The 26,463-nt window shown below is 37.1% G+C and overlaps 1 protein-coding gene across 5 annotated transcripts in view; it reads right to left on the bottom strand.

Moving 5' to 3' along the window:
• RBPJ (recombination signal binding protein for immunoglobulin kappa J region) overlaps nt 1-26,463 on the bottom strand; it is a 60,007-nt gene that overhangs the window by 29,867 nt on the left and 3,677 nt on the right. The window contains exon 1 of one of the 5 annotated variants that reach the window (XM_058839066.1): nt 19,661-19,678. The exons of 3 other annotated variants lie outside the window; for them this stretch is intronic. Coding sequence is in view for 1 of the 2 variants with exons in the window: in XM_058839065.1 (XP_058695048.1) it covers nt 112-200 (89 nt within the window). In the remaining variant the exon portion in view is untranslated. Of the gene's footprint in view, nt 1-111; nt 220-19,660; nt 19,679-26,463 lie in introns of those variants that run through there. One more of the 5 variants, XM_058839065.1, reaches the window with a different exon arrangement.

Genomic DNA, 26,463 nt, shown 5'->3' on the forward strand with positions numbered 1-26,463 from the left:
TGCTCTCAAGAAAACCTAAACTATGTTCTACCAGCAGCAAAAAAAATAGCATGAGTTAAAAAAACCCAAACCAATCTACATTTACCCTTATCATTTATATTGTTTCCTTACTCATCCATTACTGATGACCTGATGACTAGGAGGCATGGATCACTCTCTATTCTCCTATGAGCCAGATATGTTCCCAAGCAGTACTGCATCCAGGACGCCAGATTTTCAGTCACACTACAAAACTCAGATATACAAACAAGACACATTTATTTTAAAAAATGTAACACATGTATTTCTTTTAATGACTCATCTGGTTTATTTTTTCCATATGTTTGCAAACTAATCTAGAGATATGTATTGACAATGTAACCCGAAGGACAGAAACTATCAGCAACTACTACACAGAAGAAAAAACTAAATCTTTTTAAGTTTTCTGATATTAAGACAGATGAAAATGCAAGAAACACATATCTGTGGTTTTGTATTAAATGACATCCACTGCAAAAGTTGTGATGCTTGCTATTTCAAACTTTTATATTTCACTGGCATGTTGAAAAATGAGCCAGTTCAGACATTAAAAGGTTACCTCTCAGATATGACAGAGACTGCAACACTTTTCTTGTGTAGATTTTCACTGTCTGGAACTTCCTTATATATTCAGTATTTCTATTTCTCCTTTCTTGCATCTTGAAAATATGCAGATTGATGAATAACACAAATGTACAGAAAAGGAAACTAAAAATGCCTCACAGTCATATTCTTGTAGTGGTTATTATACAAGATAAATACATGTAATTTGAAGTCCTAATTACAGGTTATGTATCATTATATCTGAATGCTCACCAAGTTCCTTTAATTTCCTGGGTCTTTTAAATTGTACTATCCAAGACTAAGTGCTCTTTCAGGTGTCCGGTATTGGGATTCTAGACATACAATCAAGCGGCTGTTTCATTCACATTAGTTCGAGCTATGTTAGTATATGCTAACACACTGTACTGGAAACATGAGTGAGAACATTAGTCCCACCACAATCACTTGCTATTGGAGCAAGTTACACTTGTCCTAATAATTCTTTTCCCAGTCCTGAGGTTTTGGTTTTTTCCAACCACCAGCTAGTATTCTATTATTTCCCGTGTTTTGTCTTCTGAAGATTTGCATACATTAATTTCACTTCCACACTTTGCACTGCAGGCATAACTCTCTTTCTTCAACATCGTGTCCCAAAACATTCTTTTCAAGTCCATACTTTTCATTAAGCAAGTCTGCCATTTAAAAATTCTTTTCCCCTCTTACAGAAATGTAAAGAAACATATTATTTCTCCTTTTAGCTTTTTAGTGCCCTTCAAGTAAGTATGGAAGTTATTAAGTGAACTAACACTAATCTTACCAGTAGATAGTTTCACTCAAACTTTTAATATCATCAGGTTAGATAAACACATGGCACAATATATAGGATAAGTTTCAAATGTTTTCAGACAATACAAAATGTGAAATCCTATTTGGAATTCCTAGCTCAGATACAGTATTTACTATAATTTTCTATGGCTGCAGGAATATGAATTTTCACTGTTTTCAGCATCTATCAGTAGTTTTATACCTTTACAAACATGCCAAAATTTTATTTTTTTGTTATATAGTCTTATTTTCTGGACATAAATAATTTGGCTCAATTGTTTTTATTCAATGGTTTTTATGCGTCAGGTCAGCTTAGGATGGAAAAATAAATAAATGAAAATTAACCAAAACAGTTCTGCCATTTGCAAGAAAAAGAATTATGAAAAAAATCACTACAAAAATCACATGCTATCCTATCTTCAACTCTGACTGAAGATCTACGGTCACTGAACAGCTCTAGCATTCTCCTGCCTGGAATAGGAACTTCAAATTTTTCCAGTACTGGTCTTCAGCCAAGAACATCATTTGAACAGCCCCCAGAAAGACCATTCACCTTTATGTACTGAGCACAGAAGCCTTAAAAAAATATTTCCACAACATGCAAATCGAGACAAACTTCAGCTATTAGGTAGTGTATCTTCACTTGGCCTATGGACTGACACCATTTTTGGCATCTAGTCAGAATAGCATGGATCTTTCTGTAAATGGTCTCCAGAGAAGCAAAATGCAAAAGGGAGTTGTCAAATCTGACTACATCAGAAACAACAGCTGAGCAGAAAGTGTGCTGGAGAGGCCAACATGGGGGAGCAGCAGGAACAGTGCAGACTAGGAATGAGAAGACATGAGCTACAAACTAAGACTTGCTAAATGAAAAACATGTACCTGAGACCACCATGTGAAATGGGGCACCAGAAAAATCTGTGGCAAGGCAAAACATTCAACTCCAGAATATACAAAGCACAGTAAAAATACATTATAGCTACTGTTTTCTGTGTCAATTTTTTTTCTGTGACCGAAGTTTCCCTGCTGTCTTAAAAACTTGAACACTGAAAATAAAAGTAAATACTTTCCTTACCCTGAAGAATACCAAAGAATAGCATCCAAAACCAGGCTTCCCAGTAAGCTGGTAGATGCCCCATCCTTGGAAACATCCATTGGACAGGGTTCTGAGCAACCTGATCTGACTGAAGACATCCTTGCTTGTTGCAGGGTATTTGGACTCCATAACTTTCAGAGATTCCTTTCAAAACAAGTATCAATGTGTTGAGATCTCTATTTCCTTTCTGCCTACACAAGTATAAAGAGATCATGTAGTGTTTTGTTGCCCGTAGGTAACTAAATCATCGATGTGCATATTTCCCCCTCACCATCAGATGAGTGAAGAGAAAAACATGAATAAAGAGTAAAGAAACTTGTATACTGAGATAATATAATTGTTTATCATACAAAGCAGAAGTGGAAGTAGAGAAAAACAAAGTGATATGGGCCACTCACCACCACCCATGATTGACACCAAGCCACTTCCTAAGCAACAGCTGGATAACCTCTCTAAATCCCACTCCCCTCCAGTTTAATGCTGAGCATGACATTATATGGCATGGAACAGCTCTTTAGCTTGTTTGGGTCACCTGCCTGGTTATATCCCTCCCATTATCTTGTACCCCTCAGACATTTTGGGGGTACAGACACCAGGCAGAGTGAGAAAGAAAGAAGGCCTTGATGCTGTGCAAACACTGTTCAGAAAGAGCCAATATCAGTGTGTTACCAACACTGCTCTGGTCACAAAGAACATGGCACCCTAACAGCTGCTATGAAGAAAATTAATTCTGTCCCAGCCAGACCCAGTACAATACGAAAAATGGATGCTTTCTGCATGGGAAACGAATGCCAGATTTTAAAAAGGTACAGAGTGCCTGTTCATTGGAAAAGTTTCACCCCCAAACACCCAACTGCCAGATCATTTCCAACTGTACCTACTCACTTGCTGATGCTTTTGACTGATGTAGCAAAGGCCTAACATCGTTTCTGAACAGCAAATTCAATTCTTTATTAGCCCTGTTACATCACAGTACATATCACAGTATGTACTGCAGAACATGTTAGAGGAACTCTTAAACAGACTACAATAATAATACCTCAGAATGGATTTTGGAAAAATCCCCAGACAAGTGTCACAAAGAAACTGGCCTGGAAGGAACTTACTTCACACTCTTCAGTTTAATAGCTTCAGTTCCATCTCCCAGAGCACAAATGTCTCAACATTGTGATAAATAAGATATTGCAATCACTGATTTAAGGCAGTGTAAGACCCAGAGTATTAAACATAGAAATTAAATACAGAATAGAGTGAATAAGGGAAGTTTTTACTTCCTGAGAGGGGATCCAAGGGAAACAATGCTTGAAAGAGGAGGAGTCTAATAAAATCCTCCAGATTTTTATATCGTCTTTGGAAACATCTCAAACTACATTATGCAATTCAGTAAGAAAGAACCCAAGAAAATCCAGCTTCTGCTCTCCAACTACATAAAGTGACAATGAAGATTGGTGAAATGCTCAAGTTGAATCCCAACATATCTAATACCTATCAAACAGCTGATATCCCACAATCCACTATGTGTGAAAGGACTGGGGAAGGAGAAATACTGACATTTCAACTACTCTTAAGTGTATTTCAGCCAGGAGTGCAGCAGAACAAATTCCTGTCCTTCACTTAACTCCAGTTCTAAAATCACTGTCAACTGTCAGGTGAAACCTCCTAGACCTCTTACAACGCCATGTAACTTGTGAATAAACAAGAAGAGTTTGTGACTCGTCAGACAAAAGCCTTTTAAAGAAAGAAATTAAAATAAGAGCAGTAATTTACAGGTATTTTTTAAATCATTCTCCCTCAGCTTTAAAGTAACTGCTACATATCTGTAAAGCTAGAAAGTCTGCCAAGTATTTTTTCAGCTCTTAGCACCAGATAACCAGACCTTTGTAAAAGGCTCTCTTTCTACCATGAGAAATGAAAATACTTCTCAAAGAATTAATTTCAAGTTACTTTGTGATCTGTTACCACAAACTAACTATACTACAAGCTCACCATGATGGGATCTCAAGGGTTTACTTGGCCTACTGAGGTTATCTAAGACGCAGGAAAGTTAAATACTCAGATTTCCATTCAAAGTTTGAGGATCAATAGAAAAGTATTCCTTTTCAGCCACTAACAGAGACATCATCTGAGAAAAGATGAAAGAGATGGATTTAAGTAGCATGCTGGGACTTTATTTTCTCTTTTTCTTTTAATTGTCTATCCTCTGTCCATTTCCAGCTTCAATTTGCTTACCACGGACAAATTAGTGAAGAACTGAAGAAGCACTGAGGAAAGTTCGTATTTATGGACTTTGAACATGCTTGAAATTATCAAAGCCAACATATGCAACAGTGCCCATGTACATGACACACTAATTCTCAGGAGTGATCCCTGAATCTGGCATTTGCTAGAAACACTTCCTCTGGACTGAACAGCATACTACAACCTACATGGCAAAACTTAGCCACTCCACATCAGACTTGTTTTGGTTTTGCAGATTTCTATGTTTAGGACAACATGTTATATCAATTGCAAAAGCAGAAGCAGGTGTACATTTTAAAACACAGGATATTCTGTTAATGTAGGAATACTTTTCTGTGCACAGATTTCAGTGAAGACAAGCTGTAAATACTGAAAGTATTTCTGTGCATTCACCTACACAACTATAGTCTATTACAAACACCTTAGAACACAACTCCCAAGGGAAATGACCTGTAACTAGAAAACATTTTCCCATCTGTTGGTTTCACAGACCTAAAGAGAATTCCTACATATTAAAAAAGGGGCCATTTATGATCCAGCATGAGCTGGCATATAAAGACCACCACATTTCATACAGTGGTTGGATCCACATCACTTTAAACGTGTTTCCTGTTGGAGATAACTGCTGGATTTGATTTATATAAGTGTATTTTATTCCACACTGATATTCTTTATTTTTAAATTAATCTGAAAATTGCATACTGTTATGATATATCAATGTTAAAAATGCAGAGTTCAAAAAAGTGATGATCTACAGATTTTGCACATAATTAAAAAGTCAAAACACCTCAAGGACACAATTTCTAAGAGATTAATGTGAAAGACATATGATTGTATATAAGAAGTCAGTTAAAATTGAAGTAAACACAAGCAATTACCTATGCTCAAACAGAACATTTTACAGTGATTTTCTCCATGGATGAAGATATTAAATAAATGAACCATACCAGTGGCTACAACAAAACCTTCAGAAGGAAAATTTTATCTTCTCCAAAACTAAAACAGGTTTGATATACACAAGTCCGATTATGGGAAACAGAAACAGTTGTATTACCAGTAACATTCAGTACTAACAACCTCCACACTGGAAGCACAAACTAAAGAATTAAAATAAACAAGCTGATATTGTCAAAAGAAAGGACAGAGGAAGAGGTAATTCTTACCCACTCTATACTTCACAGCCTACAATTCCACACACCTTCATTCTTCATAAAGTTTTGAGCAGATCAGCACTTCTCAGGAAACTCCCCCTCCATGCCCCACAGGTTTTTTGGGTTTTGCCCTCCACTGATTTTTGTTGGTTGTTGTAACTTAATGACATACAGTCTAATGTGACCCAGTATACCTTGTGCTCCTAACTATCTGCATAGCCTCATAGAGTGAAGAGACTTTGAATCCTTAGACTACTCACACCCTATATATTGTTGCCTTGTTCTTCTATAGTGTCACACAGCTGAGGTACAGAAACTGCTGAAGAAATGACACCTATCTCCCCCTGTTGCTCCCTCCAGACACAATTATGTCCATAAGCATGATCCTCCTGAGGCTGATGAAGTCAACAAATTGACTGACAGCTTCCAGCTCACCCATCACAGGCTGGTTCATCCTTCAGGATGAACACACACAGTAAGAGTCACATGCAGTCATCAACTCACTCTCACTTTTGCCTGCCAGCAGCACTTTGGCCCTGATTCTCATTAGGGTGTCTACTATAACAAATATTGCCATAAAGACTTTGTCCTGAAGGTTCGAGTTGAAATAAAAGCTAACCCATTTTTAAAAAGAAATACAGTTTTCATATTCACATACAAAGAAACAGTCTCAGCCAACTTGCTTTGAAACACTACACAAGGTACCCTCTTTCTTATCCATCCTAAAAAAAAAAGGAAATAAAATTAATTAAAACCACACCAATCAAGAATGTCTAACAGACATGAACAATGGATTTCTACTGCTCCTAAAGTCCCTTTCTCTTCTGTAAAGAGTGAATGATGGGTGGTCCAACTGCACTGTGACTCTTTGGAAGCAGGGGGCACAGCAGCCCCTGAAATCACAAAACCAGAAAGTTTTTGATCAATACACAAAACATTTCCCCTCTTGAACAACAACAACAAAAAGACCCACCTGCTCCAGGGTGAATGCCACCAACCATGCACTATCACATCTTTGTACTGCATGATTCTGTACTGTCCCCGACTATACTTAAAGCATTTAAGTCTTCCAACACAGGGTGCATGTTATATGTTTGATACAAGTCTTCCACTCTGCAGCACTGTACACACTTTTGGCACTATATCAAATAATACTGACAAAAATACAATAGAAAAAGCTCTGCTTCACTTAGTCACGCCCTCTTACTGCAAGTCACTGGTTCAATTAGAAACTCCCTCTCCCTTTTCTGACCTGCTTTTATCCTCCCACACTGCTTTCATTATTGTCCTCTCTTTTCCAATCCCCATAAAATCACAGAACCACAGCTGCAATTTAAATAAAGCTTGCACTGTATCAGTAAGCAGGCTCACTTTTAAACAACTTACAGAAAGTAAACAAATTTGCTTCTCTACAGCAGTCTACCTAGATTTGGAAAAAACTCCAGGCAGTAACCACTATACAGTATAGTACTATACTATATGACTCTAAAAATCAAAGGTCTTGTGCAAGCAGAACAGAATTTTAATCAAGCCCTCACACAACTCTGCCACACTAAATGAGGCAAAGAAGTCAGTAGTGATAGCTTGTTTAATGAGGAAGTGCCTAAACATACACCTGGAGATGTGTTTTCCCTGCTTTTGCTTTTAGCTGTAGGTACCTGCAGCAAGGAGCTAGTAATCCAAAGATCTCAGGTATACTAAAGAACTTGGATACTATCAACTTAAAGGACAAAGCCATTAAAATGTTGGAGGGGTACAGAATGTAAGAAACATAGGAAAACATTACTCAAATTTACCATGATTCCTTTATATTCACATGCTATTATTTGTTTTTTATTAATTGCCTAATAACATTGGCTCAAATGTTTAGTGGAAACTGCAGACTTGGACACATGTACCTTAGCAACTGAACGAGTTATTCGCTTGAAAAATCAGCATGCCAACAGAATCTCAGTCCCTAAAGCACAGTATAATTTGGCTCAGCTATTTTAGCTGCACAGGGAATATGCTCATTAGTTTTATCTTCATCCATTCAAACCAAAAGAGAGTGGATACTTGGAAAAAGGAAAACACCTGCACATAGTTCACAAAATTGACTATTAAAGTAAGGGTGATACACAAAATCAGTCTGGAGCATGATTCTACACAAAATATCCTCCAGTCACAGCTTTCACTGACAATGACTTTGCTCAGCTTATGATTATTAGAACTCTTCTTGTCCATCTGACACAGCAAATTTTCCTCAGGATCTCACCTGGCACATCACCTTTGAATACATACTTCACAAACAAACTTGACTTTTATTTCCTAAGAAAGTGATTATATATCCCCTACTAAACCATAATTCAAGTATCAGCAAGTCCTTAAAAAACACGCAGTTACCTTCTAAAAAATGAACTTTCTAAATATGGCAAGAACAGAGGTATCGAGTACCAAACCAGTGCTTTTTAGAATTACTATTGGCCCATAACTGCAAATAAGATTTAGTTTGAAGAATTTTATTTTAGAAGCATGAGGAAAAAATTACTAAATGTACTGATTTTTATCTCTGTTGCCCAATTACTTGAAAAGTCACGAATTAGATATAAGAGGAGACTTTTAAAACCACTTTCCTGCCAATATATGAACCCAGCACTATAGTATAGTACCTAAGGATTTGTTCAACCTTCATTTCAGTAACTGAATGTCTCCAGTGTTCAAAGTACAGTTTATCCTCTGTAAATATAATTTCCATCCTTAACTGGACAATAAGCACTGATATTCTTTGCAGAAGATAACTTTAAAAAAAGTGAAAAAGAAGGACAAAAAGTTAAGGTTCATGGTTTTCTTTGAATCACCACCATTCACTGTAATACCAAAAACATGTAACAGAAGGAGAAATTGTGAATGATTTTATAAGGAAGTGATAAGAACCATACTGAATTTGCAAAGGCTAAAGATTCTCAAAAAGCCAGACTAACCTAACTAATCATAAAGGCAAATATGTATCTCTTTGGAACACCCCTTTAAGAGATAACAGGTTCTTGACAGGGCCAGTCATTGGTCAGCTTCAAAATCTCTAACCACTGCTCTAATAAAGCAATAGGATAATCACTCTTCCATGTCCTTTTCCTTACCCTATACTCTCATAAACAAAGGAGCTTTATTGCTACAGCAACTGCTTCCTACTAGCAGAAAAACAAGGAGAATGGCCTAATCTGTCTCTAAGGGGCTTACTGTCCCTGCTCCAAGCTCCTCAACTCACTTCCCCTGTACCACCTGCAGTGCTCAGACCTTCAAAAGGAGCTAACTCATTCCATCAATCTGGCACATCACTAATACATGGGGAAGCAGGGACAGAAACCCATCATGTTGGTTGCAGAAAGATGTTTGCTCACCTCAGCAAACTCAACTTCACTAGAAGCCAAAAAAGATTACAGGAGCAGCTAAGCAAGCCTGTAACTCTAATGGGAAAGAACTATAATGCAAGAAAACAGAGAAAACTGAGTACAGAGAATTACTTGCAAAATGCAAGTCTTAAGCAAAACTGAAAGATCTTACCAAGAGACTAACATCCTTAGTTGAAGCTTAGCTTAGGATACCTATAAGACTCTCACACCAAGTGCAAGAACTTAATGCGAAGTGACAGCTAAGTAAAGTGACATCTCTAAGGTTTAAGCAGACCAACTCTGACAAGTCTTGCTGTGACAGTTTAAGTCACCACCATCTCAAATGCCTTTCCCACCTCTCTCTGCTAGGTCAGGGCAAGCAAACATGCCTGTATCCCAGCTGCTCCAGTTCACAGTTGCACTGTGGCTTCAGAAGCAGCTAAGCTGATTTGTCACTGCCAAACAGGTCTTGCCTGCCAGCTTCCCCCAGCTGCACTGACCTACCGTCAAACACCAAATTTCAGCACTTGTCAGACCTTACCACAGATAAATTCAAAACAGTAATCCAGAAAAAAGACCTATCTTTTTGCGGAGGCCAGAGATGTAAAGGAAAGAGGACTTCATTGATTCAATCACCATCCCAGTGAATGCCAGCACCACCTCAGTGCAATCAACAGGCACACTCAGGAGGATGTGACCACCTACTTCAGCAGCAGTACACTGTTAGAAACCTGTGTACCCCTACCTTCGAATTAGACTCCCTTAATGTTATTGTAAATAATGTTAATAACAATAACAGTAATAGCAAAAAGCCAATAAAAACCAGTTCATATACTCCCTCATTTAGTCTTGTCTTAGGAACTGTAAGCTGACAGCAGTGCCTAGCCCTTCAAAGGAAGTTTCAAGAGCCAGTTTTAAACATCTTTACTGTATTTTCACACTTCTAAAAAACACCACTAAGAAATGGGGACAATTCCCTATCATCTCCCTCCTCCGCCAACTCAGTCACTTTCAGGAAACATTTTTTATACAATATAATTTTTATTTTTTTTACACAATATTATTACAGTACAAACCCTCTCCTTTCATTCCCTTTCTTCCTCCAACTTCTATACTGTGAACCTTCAAAATGCAATATGAAAGCAGCTCCTGATATTCAATAAAAGTAAACTGCTAGAATTCTATGAGCTTATTTCACTGAGCTATGTCTCACCCACTGATCCTAGACTTGTAAAACAATTCAAAAATTGTATCAGTTTGCAAGTAGAAAATAGGTTATCAGCAACTAAGCAGGTTGCCAGGCAAACAGTAATTTCCAAATTGATAAATAAAATTTATCTCCTCAGTAGATTAAACTGATAACACAAAACCTGTGCATACGTATACCTTTTAACAAAGCTGTATTTGGCACCAACCTGTGTTACAAAATTATAGGGTTTCCTAGATATCAGATGTTTTCTTGCATCACCCAGGAATTACATGGTTACACTAATATTAACTGGGCGCAGTTGCAAAATGAGCTGTCAGTATCCTAGAATTAGTCAAACTCAAGTGTATTGTTTCGTAATTAAGCTTATGAATACATCATCCCATGAATATAAAAACAGCAGCAATAAACACATCCGAGAAACTAATGTGAATTAGAAGTCTCTTTTTCAACTTTCTAGGACAACTAAATCAGTTGGAGGCCATTCTCCAGTGTTAGGCTTTCTCCCTGTGATTGTGCTGAAGGTCTCTAACTGGGAAGCATTTAGTACAAGCAAATTATTCTTAAACCTCTAGAGTCACATAACTTGCATAGACAGCAAAATTAGGTAATATTCCATCTACAGTTCACAAACCTGTGTTTTAAGAAAAACAGATGTTTTAAACAATTTGACAGCTTTGGACTTTTTGTCATTGTTGTTGAATTAATTTACAGCTAAATTCAAAGTTTTTAAGATACTAAATTACACTGCAACTACAGCCCCTGCAATAATTAATAGAGCATTCTGATATAGGACAGACAGGAGGTCATATTCCCATTTAAAAAAAACTTGACTTGAAGGAGAAAAACAAAAATAGGATAAGTACAGCAAAAACTGTATTTCTGTTTAAATTTTATAAGCTAGAAGCTACTTCTAATTATTGCCACTTACAATTGTAAAACTAAAATATTTAGAAACAAATTGCTAGAGAAATATAATCTCCACAATGCTTACCATCAAATATGATAATACTTTTAACAACTGTTATAGTAACTGGGTCAATGATCCCTGTAGAAGATAGTTAAACAGACACTCCAATAATAAACTTTTACTCCTCCTTATCACAGTACATTTACAATAACCATATGAAAAGATTAGATTACATGGCTGGAATGTCAGCAAGCTAACACCTTATCATAGTTTTTTTTTGTGTTATAGTATTACAGTTCTCTTACATAGTCACACATGCTTCTATTGTGCCCTAACAGCTTTTATGCAGCATTTTTCATAAGAAAAAAAATCTGAAGAACACAAATGCAAAGCAGTTATTATTGTCCATTTTTTTAAATGGAAATTGTGTGAATCATACTTAATTCACTGAGGCTTGCTTTTCAGGTTTGTCAAGTTTAAACTCCACAGAAATGCAAATTACTGGTAAAACTTCTCCTTGCATCTTAATGAGGTAGACTATAAACCATGAAGCCAGTTTGAAAACAAGAATGGATTTTTGAGACAAACTTAAGCTAGATATTCTAAGTATTTAAGGAACTATTATTTTTTTTAAAAAAAATTACCCAACAGCACTTAACTTCTGCATGATCTTGAACCTGTGACTGCTACCACACGACTTTCCCAGAATAACGCCTGTGCTGGCAATTTTTTTGCAAGGATTTTACAGCATGAAAAGCGTGCCTAAGCAGTGTTGCGAAGGCTCCCAACTGCTGAGCTCTGAACCCAACCTCTTTTCAAAACACTGTCTCATCCTTCCAAGTACATTCAGGCCAGAAGGGAATGTAAATTGTCAGAAGTGTCTTGAAGCACTGAACAACCAAATTTGTCATTTCAGTTAGCAGCTACCAACCCTGTCAAGCATACCTTGACCAGCTAAAATTATTACCAGCACAGGACTACCAAGTATGTAGTATGTGGAACACGCCAGTCTCTAGAGAGATCTCCTTCCTGAAACTTCTGCTCATTGCTGCCTCAAACAGGGCAGACTGAACTCTCCAAAACAGAAGAAAAATTGACAAATGCAATCATTAAAGTTCAACAACCAGATAGATAACCTGAATGATAGAATGAAAATATGCAGATAGCCACACAGCCAAGATAAATGAAGGAAAAAAGTCTCATCCAAAAGAAAGTCAAGGGATAACCTATATTAGAAGTTGCCACTTAGAATTCACTGCTTTAGAGAAACGGTATCTTCTCTTCAAGGCATTAATGCATTCCGGAAAATATGGCACACTCTGTCCACAGGGCAGGCTTAGTACTGTATTAGTACAATTAATAAATGTAATAGCCATCCTTGCAATAACTTAGGTGCCCATAAATCAGTATTAAGAAGTCTAAAAAGAAGACAAGAGCTTTTAAAGAAATTAAGTTGCTATGGGTTTTCTGAAAACTGGAAGCTGGATAGACATTTCCAAAGTCATTGAAAAAGACAAAGCAGAATTTGGCAATTACTGTTTCACAGCTGATCACTTTGCATGTGCCACTTGGCTAGACAGTAAGCTTATGCCCTAGATTTATAAAAACTACACTTTGCCCAAAAGGGATGAAGGAGTTCATGGTACTGTCCCACAAACTTTCCTCACCATACAAAGCACAAATGTACAAGACAGAGAAGTTCTTTAGTCCTACCATTCATAGAACAACTTAAGAGACTAAAAACCCACAAACCTATTACATGACAAAAGAACATACACAAAACACAGTCTAAACAAATGAAGGAAATTCAGAATATGAGTTTTAAACTGCTTAAATTATTTTATATGGTTGTGGGAAAGATTAAATACCGAGAAGACAGCATTCATATTGAATGTAGTATGTTATCTACATACTGCTCACCTAGGCATATGAAATAGAGAAACCATTTGCTCTACAGTCAGATTGCAAACAGAGGGTCTCCAGAATTTCTAGTGACAGTAACACATTATGAAATGCAACTTAACTGTTGAGTTACACACAATTTTAGGTCCCCTGCCTTAAGTGGATTCTTAAACAAAAAAAAAGCATACTGAATTTATTTGTAACTATAAACCTCTTGAAACAGGTATCAAAGTTATGTTATATTTACTAGCCTGAAAAAAGCCTAATAAAACATTCTGGCAAGTTAAACACCAGAAAAGTGTAGCACTGTGTAAATTTTTTTTATTTCCCCAGTGGTTCACAGGTTGTTGTAATAATTTGGTGTGCCAAGTTAGCTACCATATTTCCTATGACAGTGTCTAACTTTTTAGATAGATGGCATTGCTATGGGGCAAGGGAAGGACTGCTGAACTACTTGTATGACGAGAAAGGTAGTGGGAGAAGTGAAACGTGAGAGACAGGTTTGGAAGCCTGAGGTATTTTTCACTTCTGCTTTTTATTTTTCCATACACACAGAAAACTCCCTTGGGGGGGAAGAACAACTTCCCTACAGCTAAATAAAAGAACATTTGTAAAACAGAGAAGCCACTCAATGTTTCCGTACCCCAATAAATGAAACGTAAAGAGTCAGACAAAAACTTGTACACTGAGATAGCAAAATCTGCTTCTCCCACCTCCAAAATCTCTTCAATGTCTTTGCAGCAGCAGAAAATTCAAGAGACAACTGCCTCCACACACATATACATCATTATCTACCTTCAGAGAGTTCATTCTGTTTCCCAGCCCCAGACCAGCATCCACCCATTCCTCTCCATTCCCTTCTGCTATTACAAAGTGAGGCAGAGAGGAGGAAGGACAATCCACTGAGGTGTGCAGGGTGTTCTGCTCCCACTGCTAGTGGATGCATGGGTTATTCTTATCCAGGCCAAGGTTCCAGCAATCCATTTCTCCATCTCCAGCAGTAGGATTAGTGGACAGCTGAAGAAGAGTAAGAACCACACAAGCCTAAATGGTACCTCTCCTGAACATTCTCCCATCTGTGACTATTTTCAGTTCAGTGCAAGGAAATCCCAAGCCAACTGCACATCATCAATATGATCAGCCTCAAAGAGTCATCCCACCCCAGAATTAAAATTTAGTTTTAACAGATCAGTAAATTCAGGTTCATAAAGGACTGACACTTGCAAAGCCTGCAAATCACACAGCTCAGCAGCCACAGGAGCCCACTACTGACCAAAGTGCTGCAACAGAACACCACAGAAACCAGCTGTCAAGTATGGCATGAAAATACAAATGCTTATTAATAAAATTAACCACAAACTTTAAGGGAAAGCATAATAAATTTCTACTGATAATTTGTTTCAGGGAGGGCAGCAAAGGAGTGGTGCTGCGGAGTTTTCTGGATCAAGTAGTTTTTTTGGGTTTTTTTAAAAAGGAAAGGATTTTCCAGTTTCCCCCAAGAGACTGGCAACTACAAAGCATAATGCCCTTTAGGAAATAAATCTTCATTAACTATATAAACAATGCCATGACAGACACCCAACTATGATCCTTTTACTAGCTCTAAATCTGGTTGGCCGTGCCAGCACACCTTGCGACAAACTTGAAGTACACTCAACATTCAGCACACCATTCTTCCCAAAACACAAGGAGCATAAAGAGCTCCAGTTATCCTGGCTGGTTTTACAATGAAAACCAAAGTCCACCCTTTAAGATATACTAGAACCCTGCTAAAAGGGCTCCCTGGACCTGTATGCCACCCAACAGCTTGCAAGCAGCTTGAATGACAGGTGAATACAGGTTGCTTACAGGAAGGACACTGTGCCAAGACCTAGGGCACTTTGAACTTAGAGTCCTCAAGATGTTTCTAACAGCTACAATTAACTACAACACTGCAGAAAACAGACAGAATAAGCAATCAAGACAGCAAGTCAAAATCAGGTGGACAATGCAATAAACAGCCTCAGGCAGAGAAAATGTAGTGGATTCCATTACAGATTATTTGGCAAAGGAGAAGCTGATAAATGACTCTACTCTTAGGAAAACTGCATGAAGCTACTTTTGGCCTCCAAGAAAGACTTTAAGAAAGCAGCTGAAATAAAGGAAGACACCACAGACTGAAAGAGCAATGGTGATCTGGGACGATGCTGAAGTGTTTGCTTCCTGTTTCTCCAACTATGGACCAGTGTTGCAAGACTGATAGTCTGAAGATTCCTTTTATCAAAGGAACAAACCTTTAATCAAAGAAGCAAGGTTGCACACATTAGCCTTGCTGGCTGGAACAATTATTCAATTCTGATATCCAAGGGATATGCCTGTTTGACTTTTAAATTTTGATCCAAAATGAGAAATGCTTTAGACAAAGGCCTACAGGAGCTGTTTAATCAGCAAAAGTAAACTGAGGCTCACTGTTGGATGAAAAAGTGCACCATTGTTACACATTTACTTCCAGAATATCTGTATAGTAAGCTTTCAAATACTTTTTTTTTTTAAGCAAGAACAGAAGATCAGCACATGTATCACCAATAAAGATGCCTTCTATAATGAGAACAAAAAGTGTAAGAGAACTATCTTGATCAAACTGGTAATTTTAAACCTACATTAAGACACTCTGGTATGATACCATTTCTCTAGGGTTCTGTAAAGGTATTAAAAGCAAATCAAATACTCGCATTCAACCACTGAACCAGGCAAAAAGAACAGTTACAATTTTATGCAGAACATCACATGCTGTTTTAACCCATCTTATGTTAGAAGAAACTGTCTGTATAGTAACTATAAATCCAAGTTGTATATTAAAGCAGTATAACAAACACTTTTAAGTGTATCTATATACACACAGACACACACCCACCACCTTGTGGGCAATGCTTATTTACTGATTTTAACCTGGTCTCAGCTTAACTTTATTTGCTTTCATCACTTCAAAAACAATCCTTTCTCCCTGCTCTGTTGCTTTAGAAATACACCATGTTAGTAAGAACGAAGTGTCCTGCTTCTCACAGCCTTCAATATACACCCAACAAAGCCACTAGCAACAGATTGAAGTCTGTATTCATTCAAAGATCTATTTTACCCATTCTCTTTGGAGTAGCAAAGGATAAAAAAATAGTAGTAACTTCCCATACATGAAGAGGATTGAAACATTTCAAAAGAAAGAAGGGTGGAAAAAGCAAAAAAGAGAATTCCTCTAAAATGAAGTGATCCTTCACTGTCTTCTTCCCCCTCCCAAAATATATTTCCTGCCTTCACAATAGTAACACTGGATCTTTCTCTGGCTTTACCAGTATAACTTAAGTTTTACGCTTCTCTCTCCATATCAGTGTTTTGCCTTTTGTTACAAGATATATCTCACCTTCTTGAATTCTTCAGATTTTATTCTCTCTCCAATCCTCATCAGTTCTCAAGGGGTGAGACAAATCATATACAAGTGCTTATTAGACATCCCCTCTCATAATCCAAGACACTGACAAAGCAAAGTTTAAAGTTCCCAAAAGTAAAAAATAGGGTTTGGACTTGATTTAAAACATACAGTTGTTAGTGTTATCACACTAGCTGAGTAGCAACAGTGTCTTCCCTGCTCTGTAGATAATGGATGTGGTGATGCCCCAAGTACACCACAATCCTTAGGGCTAGTAACAGCAAAATTTAAGGGAAAAAAGGAACAACAGTGTTGGTAAGTAGTCTGAATGTATTGCTCTGGACAAACAGAAGTGAACACGGATTGCCCAGGAACAAAGAGAATGAGGCTTACACAGAAACTTCATAGAAAAAAAACAAAAAACAGGGGAAGTATTCTGGTGTGCTACTCCATTAAAAATAATTAAAGAAGGAAGAAAAGAAAAGAAAAAACTATTCAGAAGCAAAACTAATTGAGAGCTGCTCACAAAATTCAGGAGAGAACACAACTGAAAACGACTAAGCAAAATACAATACCCTATATTATTTCAGTATGCTTTATATGTAACAAGCGGAAGCAGAATTGAGCAGATATAAACTGGAATCAGAGGAAAGGAATGTCAAGCATTGGCTATATATATTTTTCAACTAATGTCAAAACAAAAAAAGAGAAAATATTAGCTAGGAATTCAATTTGTACAATGGCAGAATAGTATTATTCATCTTACAAAAGGTAATATCATTACTGAAAAATCTATTCTACAATCAGGGCCATTAGGCAGGAGAATACTAAACACCACAAAGAAAATATCAGAAGTGCCACCAGTAAAATCTGCTGAATACTTCCAACAATGATATCCACAATTTGAATCCTAAGGACAGAGGAAAAGTTTCAGTAAGTGAAGAAGTCTCTTATCTCTACAGATACAATATTCATCACAGCCTAATACCTTCTGGCAAACATAGGTCTGTTGGTTTTGGTTGGCTTTTTTTAGGACTAGTTAAACTGAAAAAGATAAACTTTTAAATTTAACCTGATGCAATAGTACTTTCATGACTACGCAAACTGACAATCTAACCAGTCTACTGCTAACCTTAAGTGCCATCCAGCAATATGGTGAGACATTAAGGCAGTAAGGTCAGTTCAGTTTTTCTTATTATTTGCTAAGTATTTAACAATCAAAAACAATACTAAGATTTTTTTCAGAAACATTGTAAAAACAAGAGATATGCCCAGAGCTTTTCTTCTTCTACACTTTATTCCCATATGGAAATTCAGGCTACGTCCAAGGAATGCTCACATAAGGACTGGCTTAAAACTCTGTTTTGAGAGGTACCTTCAGTGTATCTTCTGAGGTCACCTTTTGTTTACTGCAGTCTCAAAAGCTACATGCAGATGTAGGCAGTCAAAAAGAATGACTACTACCCCTACAGCACAAGGGATCCAGTAACAAGAGTTCCCCTACACTTTCTAGTAGACTTTAACAATCACAAATTACTGTAAAGGCCTGGTCTACTTTTCCTTTGCTACCATGTGAAGTATGATTTATCACTTCAACAAGCTGATTTGGAGTAAAACTACGTAAAACTTTTTTAAACCTTATTTCATAACGACTCCTTTGTTTTGCCTGATAACTGTTGTGAAATACAGGTATTTTGCCCATTGCAAAAAAAAAAGTAAGTTTTTGCAGAAAGTTCTGACGTTTGTTTTGGCATAGTTCTCACATTTGTTTTAACACAGTTCTTGGTATTTTGAGAGTGTTGCTATCTAAATGTAAGCACTGGGAACACTAATCTTATTTACTGTATTATCAAAACTGAACATAAGCCTGGCCAACATCTATATTATTAATTAAAATAGATTATCAGAATAGCTTTTCATACCTTTCCTGCTTCAGGTGACTCTTAGATCAAAAAATTTGCTTTAGCTCTAGAGAACTGCCTGCTTTTTCTCTCTGCTAAACATATTCTTCCATCACTGTTACAGACAAACTAAGAGATATGTTACCTCCATAATCAACAGCAAAACAATTAAGAGAGGAGGGCACACTTGTAAATACAGTACTTATACAAAGAACCCTTGAACTTCTATACCATGATCAGAATTCCATCTCAGTATCATCTGTGCTGACTAAAACAGTTTGTCACAACACATCAAGCATGCTACAAATCTCTTGCAAAGAGGAAGCCTAATCCCATATACTTATTTTGATTAACAGCTCTCCGTGCTTCTCACTTATTGTGAGAAATTTGTAATGCACACATAAACAAAACAAACCAAATGCAACATCAACCATGCAATAGTAAATGGAAAACAAAAATGGAATGCAAAAAGAAAATTAAAAAAACAAACAAACAAAACCTCAACAAACCAAACAAAAAAAAACCCCAAAAAACTATACCAAACCAGGAACACCCCTGGACTCAATGCTGACAAAGTACTGAACAGCGGAAGAAAAGAACTTGGCCAGAAAAACACTCAGACAAAAAGACAAGTCCAAAATAGTTTTGATACATCCCCATAACTTCTGGAAGATATTACATTATTGAGGATTTTACTAGTCATCACTGTATATATACTACAAAAGTAAGCATGAAAAGAAGCACACACATGCAGAATAACAGCAGTCTTTCACCAAAGCCTTTTCCTTTCTGAGTTCTGACACTCACCACTGAAATTAGAGCTGGGTGGCAGATTTAGAAAGTAATGAAATATTCTTGATTTTGAAAATAAGTACCTATACAGAATAATTTCTTCAGCAGTATAAAGGCATGGCAACAGCACACTGGAGCACCACTTTATTTTATTACATGGCACATTTATCTACTGGTCGTGCCCCAACCATCACATCTGTCTCAATTATCTAAGAGAGCAGCATCTCTCTAGTGTCCACTCCAATATCGTTCTCTATAACCTGAACACATAAAGGATGAATACAGTCACTCAAGTATTCTGTACCATACCTTTCTGTTATGGAGATGAAAAACCTAAGGAAGTCTGATTTCTCCTGACCAGCTTTCATGGCCACAGGTGGGAGAGACAACATAATGTCACCTGTCAAAACTCAGTAAACAGCCCATAACTACACCAAGTACAAGAACAGAGGCAGAAGACAGTAATTCTATTTCCTCCTCTCCACAGACTGTTTGACCTTGGCAAGTCACTAGGGTTTTGTGCTTGTTTTTTCATGTTCAGGACATGAAGAGCTTTTACGCAGACGGCTGGAACAACAACAATAACTGAGTAAGACTAATTATTATTTATTCTGCCTACCCTTAGAACTCTTCCACAATGGCATAAACTCAGAGTGTGTACAAGCACCTCCACAACTCTAAACCTTAATTTTGAAGCTCCCTTTATGTAAGATTCACCATCTTACCAAGACAAGCTCCCCTGTAATCAATAACTGACAAAAGCTTAGTTTCACAAAGTCTTCTGCTGAGCAAACAACTGTAACCTTATTTTCTACACTGGCAGCTCCTAATCCACAATTTGCAACTTGCAAACACTGCCTGCAAGATCCTTTGCCACTGCTCCCAGAAAAAATTAAATTACAGAGTGAAAAAAAGAGCTGCCAGGAAAAGGAAAGCAGGATATCTTCTGAAGAGAATATTTTATTTAATGCAGTTTCTACAGTTTGGCAAAATTAGGGAGAAGTATTTTGCACAATCCAATTCCCTCTTTCAGGCTTGGAAAATTCTGAATTTCACGGCAGCCTGATCAAGTTTCAGTTCGATACCAACTTTTCCTGGTAATCTCCCAAAACACCACACACTAAAAATATGCCGCAAGTATGGTTTTGAAAAAAACAAAGTGCAGATGAAAGGCCCTACAGACCAAGCAACATTACCAAGAATAAAAGCAGAAAGACATTTTTTTTCTAGCACATTAAGAAAAATGTCTGTATTTGTCTGTACTCATAAAGGAAAAAAATTAGGTATTCATTCCTCTAATCAAATAACTGTAAGAGATTAATAACCAAAACACTAACTAGGATCCATTGTAGCATATACCCTTTAATCCAACCTACAAGAACTAGAAAAATTAAAACAACCAGCTGTGATCTTACACAGAGCAGTTAGAAATTATTAGTTGCCAATACAGCTTATTGCCTATTTGAGAAAGTGTTCTGGATTTTCAATGCACAGATGAAATACCACAGCATACAAGCTAGTCATGCATTACAACAAAATGGAGATAAACTCCTGCTCCTGAATAAGAAACAAATGAAGAAAAGTAATACCATAACCACTACCACTGTAAGGTCTTCATGTTTTCCAAGTGAAGCATGTAAACAACTTTAGAATCAGACTCATAGAACATCCTGAGTTGGAAGGGATCCACCAGGATCACGAGGCCCAATTCCTGGCCGCATGCAGGATACCCCAAGATTCACGCCATGTGCCTTGAAAGCATTGTCCAGATACTTCTTGAACTCTGTCAGGCTTGGTGCAGTGACCACTTCCCTGGGGAACCTTTTCGTAATACCTAACCTAAATCTTTCCCGACACAAATTCAGGCCATTCCCTTGCATCCTGTCACTGGTCACCAGAGAAGAGATCAGTGTCTGCCCCTGTGCTTCCCCCTGTGAGAAAGCTCTAGGCTATGATGAGGTCTCTTCTTGGTCTCCTCCATACTGGTTAAGACAGCTGATCTCAGTTCCTCACATGATTTTCCCTCTAGACCTTTCACCATCTTCATGGTACTCCTTTGAATGCTTTCCAAGAGCTTTACATCTTTCTCACCTTGTGGTGCCCAAAACTGCCCCCAGCATTTGAGGTGAGGCTGCCCCAGCTCAGGGCAGAGCAGGACAATCCCCTCCCTTGCCTGGCTGGCCATGCTGGGCCTGGTGCACCCCAGGACACGCTTGGCCCTCCTGGCTGCCAGGGCACTGCTGGCTCATGTCCAGCTTTCTGTCAACCAGGACCCCCAGGCCCCTTTCTGCAGCCCCCCATTCCCTTGCCTATGCACATCCCCAGCTGCCCTTGTTAAATTTCACATCTGGTGATTGCCCAGTCCTCTAACTAGCCAAGATCATTCTGCAGGGCTTTTCTTAGTTTAAATAACTATAGAAATACATATTTCAATTCAACACGAACATTTCAAGACTTATCTACATAAAAAGACATTCAAAAGAGAGCCTCGCAAGCTTCCTGAAGACACGTGCTGTTGACTGAAGTGTTCAGGCTGCTTTAGAGAGAACAAATCACATCCCAGCAGCATGCCATTCATTAAACAATCTTATTAATCAAATAATAAAACATGATAATTATGTCTTATAGTAAAATTTTAGAGATCAGTCAAGCTTTTAAAAAATAAAAATACTAAAAAAAACCAGTATCTTTGTCTTCATTTTATATTTTATATATAATTTTAATACATATACAATATTAGAATATATAATAAACAAAGTAACAATCTCTGTCTCTTTTAAGGATCAAAATCTGCAAGCTTAATCAAGAGACTTCTCACACTGTACATACTGAAACCCTTACGTTCTTTTCCTTCCTGGTAAAAAAGTCTACAACCACAAATATGTAGTTTATGCATTTACAAGCATAAAAGCAAGAAGATACATGGCCATATGTCACCATCTGGATAACAAAAGTGCAGTTCAACAGCATGAACTATTTTTCAGAAAATAAAATTATTTTAAACAGTATAAATAGGCTGTGAAAAATGGCTGTGATGTGACATAGCAAAGGGGACAAAAGAGTTTCTTCAGGCTGTAAATCTTACTTAACATTTTTTGTAAAAGGTAGCAACCACAAAATAAATACACAAATTATGAGTAGAGAACACCACATAAGTAGAAACCCAGGAAATGAGAAACTCTAAGTTTAATCCTTACTTTTCCAAGACTCAGTAAGAATATAGGGATATAGAAACTGCTTCTATTAATAACTTCCTCTTCAGAGGTGTGTATTGGCTGTTTCAATTTCTGAATTTTTATATTACAAAAGATAACCATAATTCTGTATTATTTCCTTACCTCACATAATCTTAACTGCTAATTAATGCAATTATGTTCATGGTAAGGATGCTATAAGCATTTCCACATTAAAATAATGGAAGTTTAGTGAGATAAGAATTTATAATTATATAACTGCCTTGAAATATTATAGACTTAAAAGGCATATCCACTTTTGTGAACAGAATTAAGCTCTCATCTGACAATATAGTTGACATTTGCCTTTTCCTCTTTTTCACCTAAACACAAAAGATGAAAACAAGTAATTCTATAAAAGCCAGCATACACAACTGCCCAATTTTTAGAAACATTGAAATAACAAACTAAAAAAAAACAAAACAAAACAACACCACTTAGAATACACCTTCCATGTGAAATGCTCTTGGGAGGCAGTATTTCAGCACATTAGTGCCATATAGTTCAGTTACAGTAATGTGCTTGCAACTAACATCCAAAGAATTTCGGGTTGCAAGTATTACAAACACAGAAAATTGATGTCCTGAAACTTCAGAATTCTGCTGACATGATTTGCTCTCCAAATATCAAACTAATACTGTGCATAAACTGCATTCTTCATCCCAAGAGAGATTCTGACAAAATGCAAAAGATAGAATACTTGTTTGTATTAAATATGTATTTTACAATTCAAAATGACAACCTATCTTTCCAAGTTTATCTAAAACCAAACATAGCACAGAACAGGTACACACTGCACCCTAACCGTAATCTTCACCCACAATGAATTAGTAACTATAAAACCTTTCTTCAAAATTTTTATCTGTGAAGGCAACACAAGTCTTTTAGGAAGACTTTATACACATCTACAGGCTACTTGCTCTTCTTTTCACAATGTTTTTAAACAGAGAAATTGGAGCTCAAAATAATGAAAAATAGTCCTAAAATAAATTATTACTGCAAAACAGAAATTAGCAAGTCAGAGGAAAGAAACTCACTCTCATTCACAAACCCATGATCATTATGCAATTCATAATACAGAACAATACTTAAAAGAGAACAATTTTTGCCAAGAGATATCAGAAAAGGATATTGCCTTTTAACTGGCTGTAACAAGCCCACACATACTATGCCAAATACAATGGTCTACAGATTATTTCAGGAGAAATCAAGCTACAAAAAGATTATTTTCAAACTTCTTTTGTGCTCCATATCAGAGTAAGTCAAACAACAAAGAGCTACTTAATACAATGAATAAACAGCAAAAGCAAATAAAATCCAAATTAAGACCTTAAGTCCATAAAATTGCTTCTACTGAAAGCACGAAAGCTTAAGAGTATTTGCCAGCATTTCAGAAGACTCCTTCAAGAATACAGTGCTCACAAGGATTTCCCAATAGTCTGACTTAAGACAGCTCATGTTCCTTGATAACAAGTCACACAAAACCATCTACTCATTTGATTGTAAAGGAGTTTTCCCCAATCTTTAACATTCATCAGGTGCATATACACAATACAATAACTGTAGTTATGCTATTACTCAAATTTTAATAAGCACTGTTTAAACCTTCAGTGACAGCAAAAACTGTTGCCTGAAGAACTCATCCATGAATTCTAGTCCTATAGTCTACATCATCTTTTTTCCACTCCTTAAGCTTCAGTGCAACCATTCTAAAATCTCTTGCAGCCTAGCCCTATGACGAGGCTCAGAATCAGTATGTAATTGTTATGGTCCTAGACCTGTCTGTCACCCAAGACTACCAGCAATGCTTCTTTTCCAGAAATAACTCTCCCTCATTCCCTTGGCGTTGCTGTCATGACTCATCCTCCTCGTTCACCTGTATTATCTTATGAATCACTTCATTGGCTTTTGTCTTGCATCCCTTTCCATTTGTCTTCATTCTGTCCAGGGCCAGGATTCAAATTCAACTATGAACTCCCTGCTATCAATCAGAAATATTCTTTCTACTCCCTATCTCCTGTGCTTGTCCAAGTCAACACCCCAGATCGAGTCTCTTTTTTCCAATACTGATGCCTCACTATCAGCTCAGCACAGACAACATAAAGGTCTTACTAATTCCACCACTGCGTTGGTCTCTTTTCCACTACTTTAAGTCCTAACTAAACATTAGCCCTAAAATCTAGGTTCTGTATAGGTCCTAGAAACAACCTGCTGCTGAGATCCTAGCAACGCTCATCACATCACTAAGATATCCCTCTAGCAGCTGAAATTTAATCACGTGACCACAGAAGTTCACACCTGAAACAGTGAAGCAATCTTCTTCATCTTTCAAGATCCAGATCTGATCCTTATGAACATTCCTCTCTCAATAGCTTTTTTTAGTCTATGGCTGGATCACACAAGTCCTTCCCCATCTCACTTCTTGAGCAGCATCCACTTCACTCTCTACTTCAAGACCCTCACTGGTCAAGGTCCTCATTCTAAAATTACTAATCAGGATGTAGATGAGGTTGAAGTTATGGTAAACTTGTTGTATTATTATGGTTGTATTTTCACCTCTCAACTTCTTTTTCCTTGTGGTTGGGAGAGCTCCATGAAACAGAATCCTCTTTCAAAAACCTCCTACAAGTTTTTTTCATGTTTCTCATTAAAACCAAAGAAATGAAATGACCAGATGGCTGTCACATCTATACTACTACACTAAAATTCATGACACCGATGCCAAACATTCTACTGTGCCACCACAGATCTCATGAGTTTTCCCTTACCCTTAAATCATTAAGCATTCTGGGTCAGGAAACCCCTCATAACCACTGAACTCCAGGATGACTAATTCAGATGCGGAACATGAACAGCTAGTTACTTAGAAATGTGACTAAAACAATTTTCTGCTTTACAGTGTCTATGGCAAACCACCATCATACCAGCAATAAGCCTACTCAAAGTACTTTTGTCTTTTTCAAGGCTTCTCAACCTGTTAGAAAAATAATCCAAGTGCTATATTGTATTCTGCAATTACTGAGGTTTTAACTGGTAATTGAGTACACAAGACAATGCCTACTATTTATCATTTCAATCTTTTATTTCGAAGTTGGCTTCTACTATTTTAAAGATCAGGTTGTCCCAGGCTACTAAGAAGGCACCATTCCATACTTTATGTCACTGTAAAATTACAAAATTAAGTTCAAGGTACTAGAGATTTTTCTCTGTCATATGGCTTTATTAGACTTAGCAGAGCAATTTTCAAGCTAATGGACGGCCACAGGTATTTTTGCAATATCAGCAATTATTGAAAAACAAGTGGTTTACACTCAAAATGTAATTAAAGAAGCATTTTCATTAATTTAATTAGCAATTAATTAATTAGCATTAATTAGCATTAATTAATTAGCAATTTTCAAGCTAATGGACGTCCACAGGTATTTTTGCAATATCAGCAATTATTGAAAAACAAGTGGTTTACACTCAAAATGTAATTAAAGAAGCATTTTCATTAATTTTGTCATCTTAAAATATTTCCCTAAATTGTTCACAACCAAAACTAAAAATACTCCACAAAACCCCAAAAATACTATCCTATAATCCCAGCCATAAATTATCCACTTCTTTTAAATAATAGTTGTGAATAGTAATTCATTTTAAGTTACTTATCTCATGTTTCTGTTTGCTTTCTCAGTGTATCTGGTTCTGCCACTGTACAGTTTAGCTTGTCACACTGTACATATGAGCAAGTTTCATCAAAAAGCTCCTTGTGAGGCAGCGGCATGAGTGTGCCACATGCTGCAAACAACGAAGCCGTAAGGTACTCTGACTGCCCCCAAAACTGCTGCAGTGAACTCCTACTATTCCACTCCGACACTGCATAAACCTACATACCAT

The sequence above is a fragment of the Poecile atricapillus genome, chromosome 4 (genome assembly GCF_030490865.1).
Source record: "Poecile atricapillus isolate bPoeAtr1 chromosome 4, bPoeAtr1.hap1, whole genome shotgun sequence".
In the NCBI taxonomy this organism is placed as follows: Eukaryota; Metazoa; Chordata; class Aves; order Passeriformes; family Paridae; genus Poecile; species Poecile atricapillus.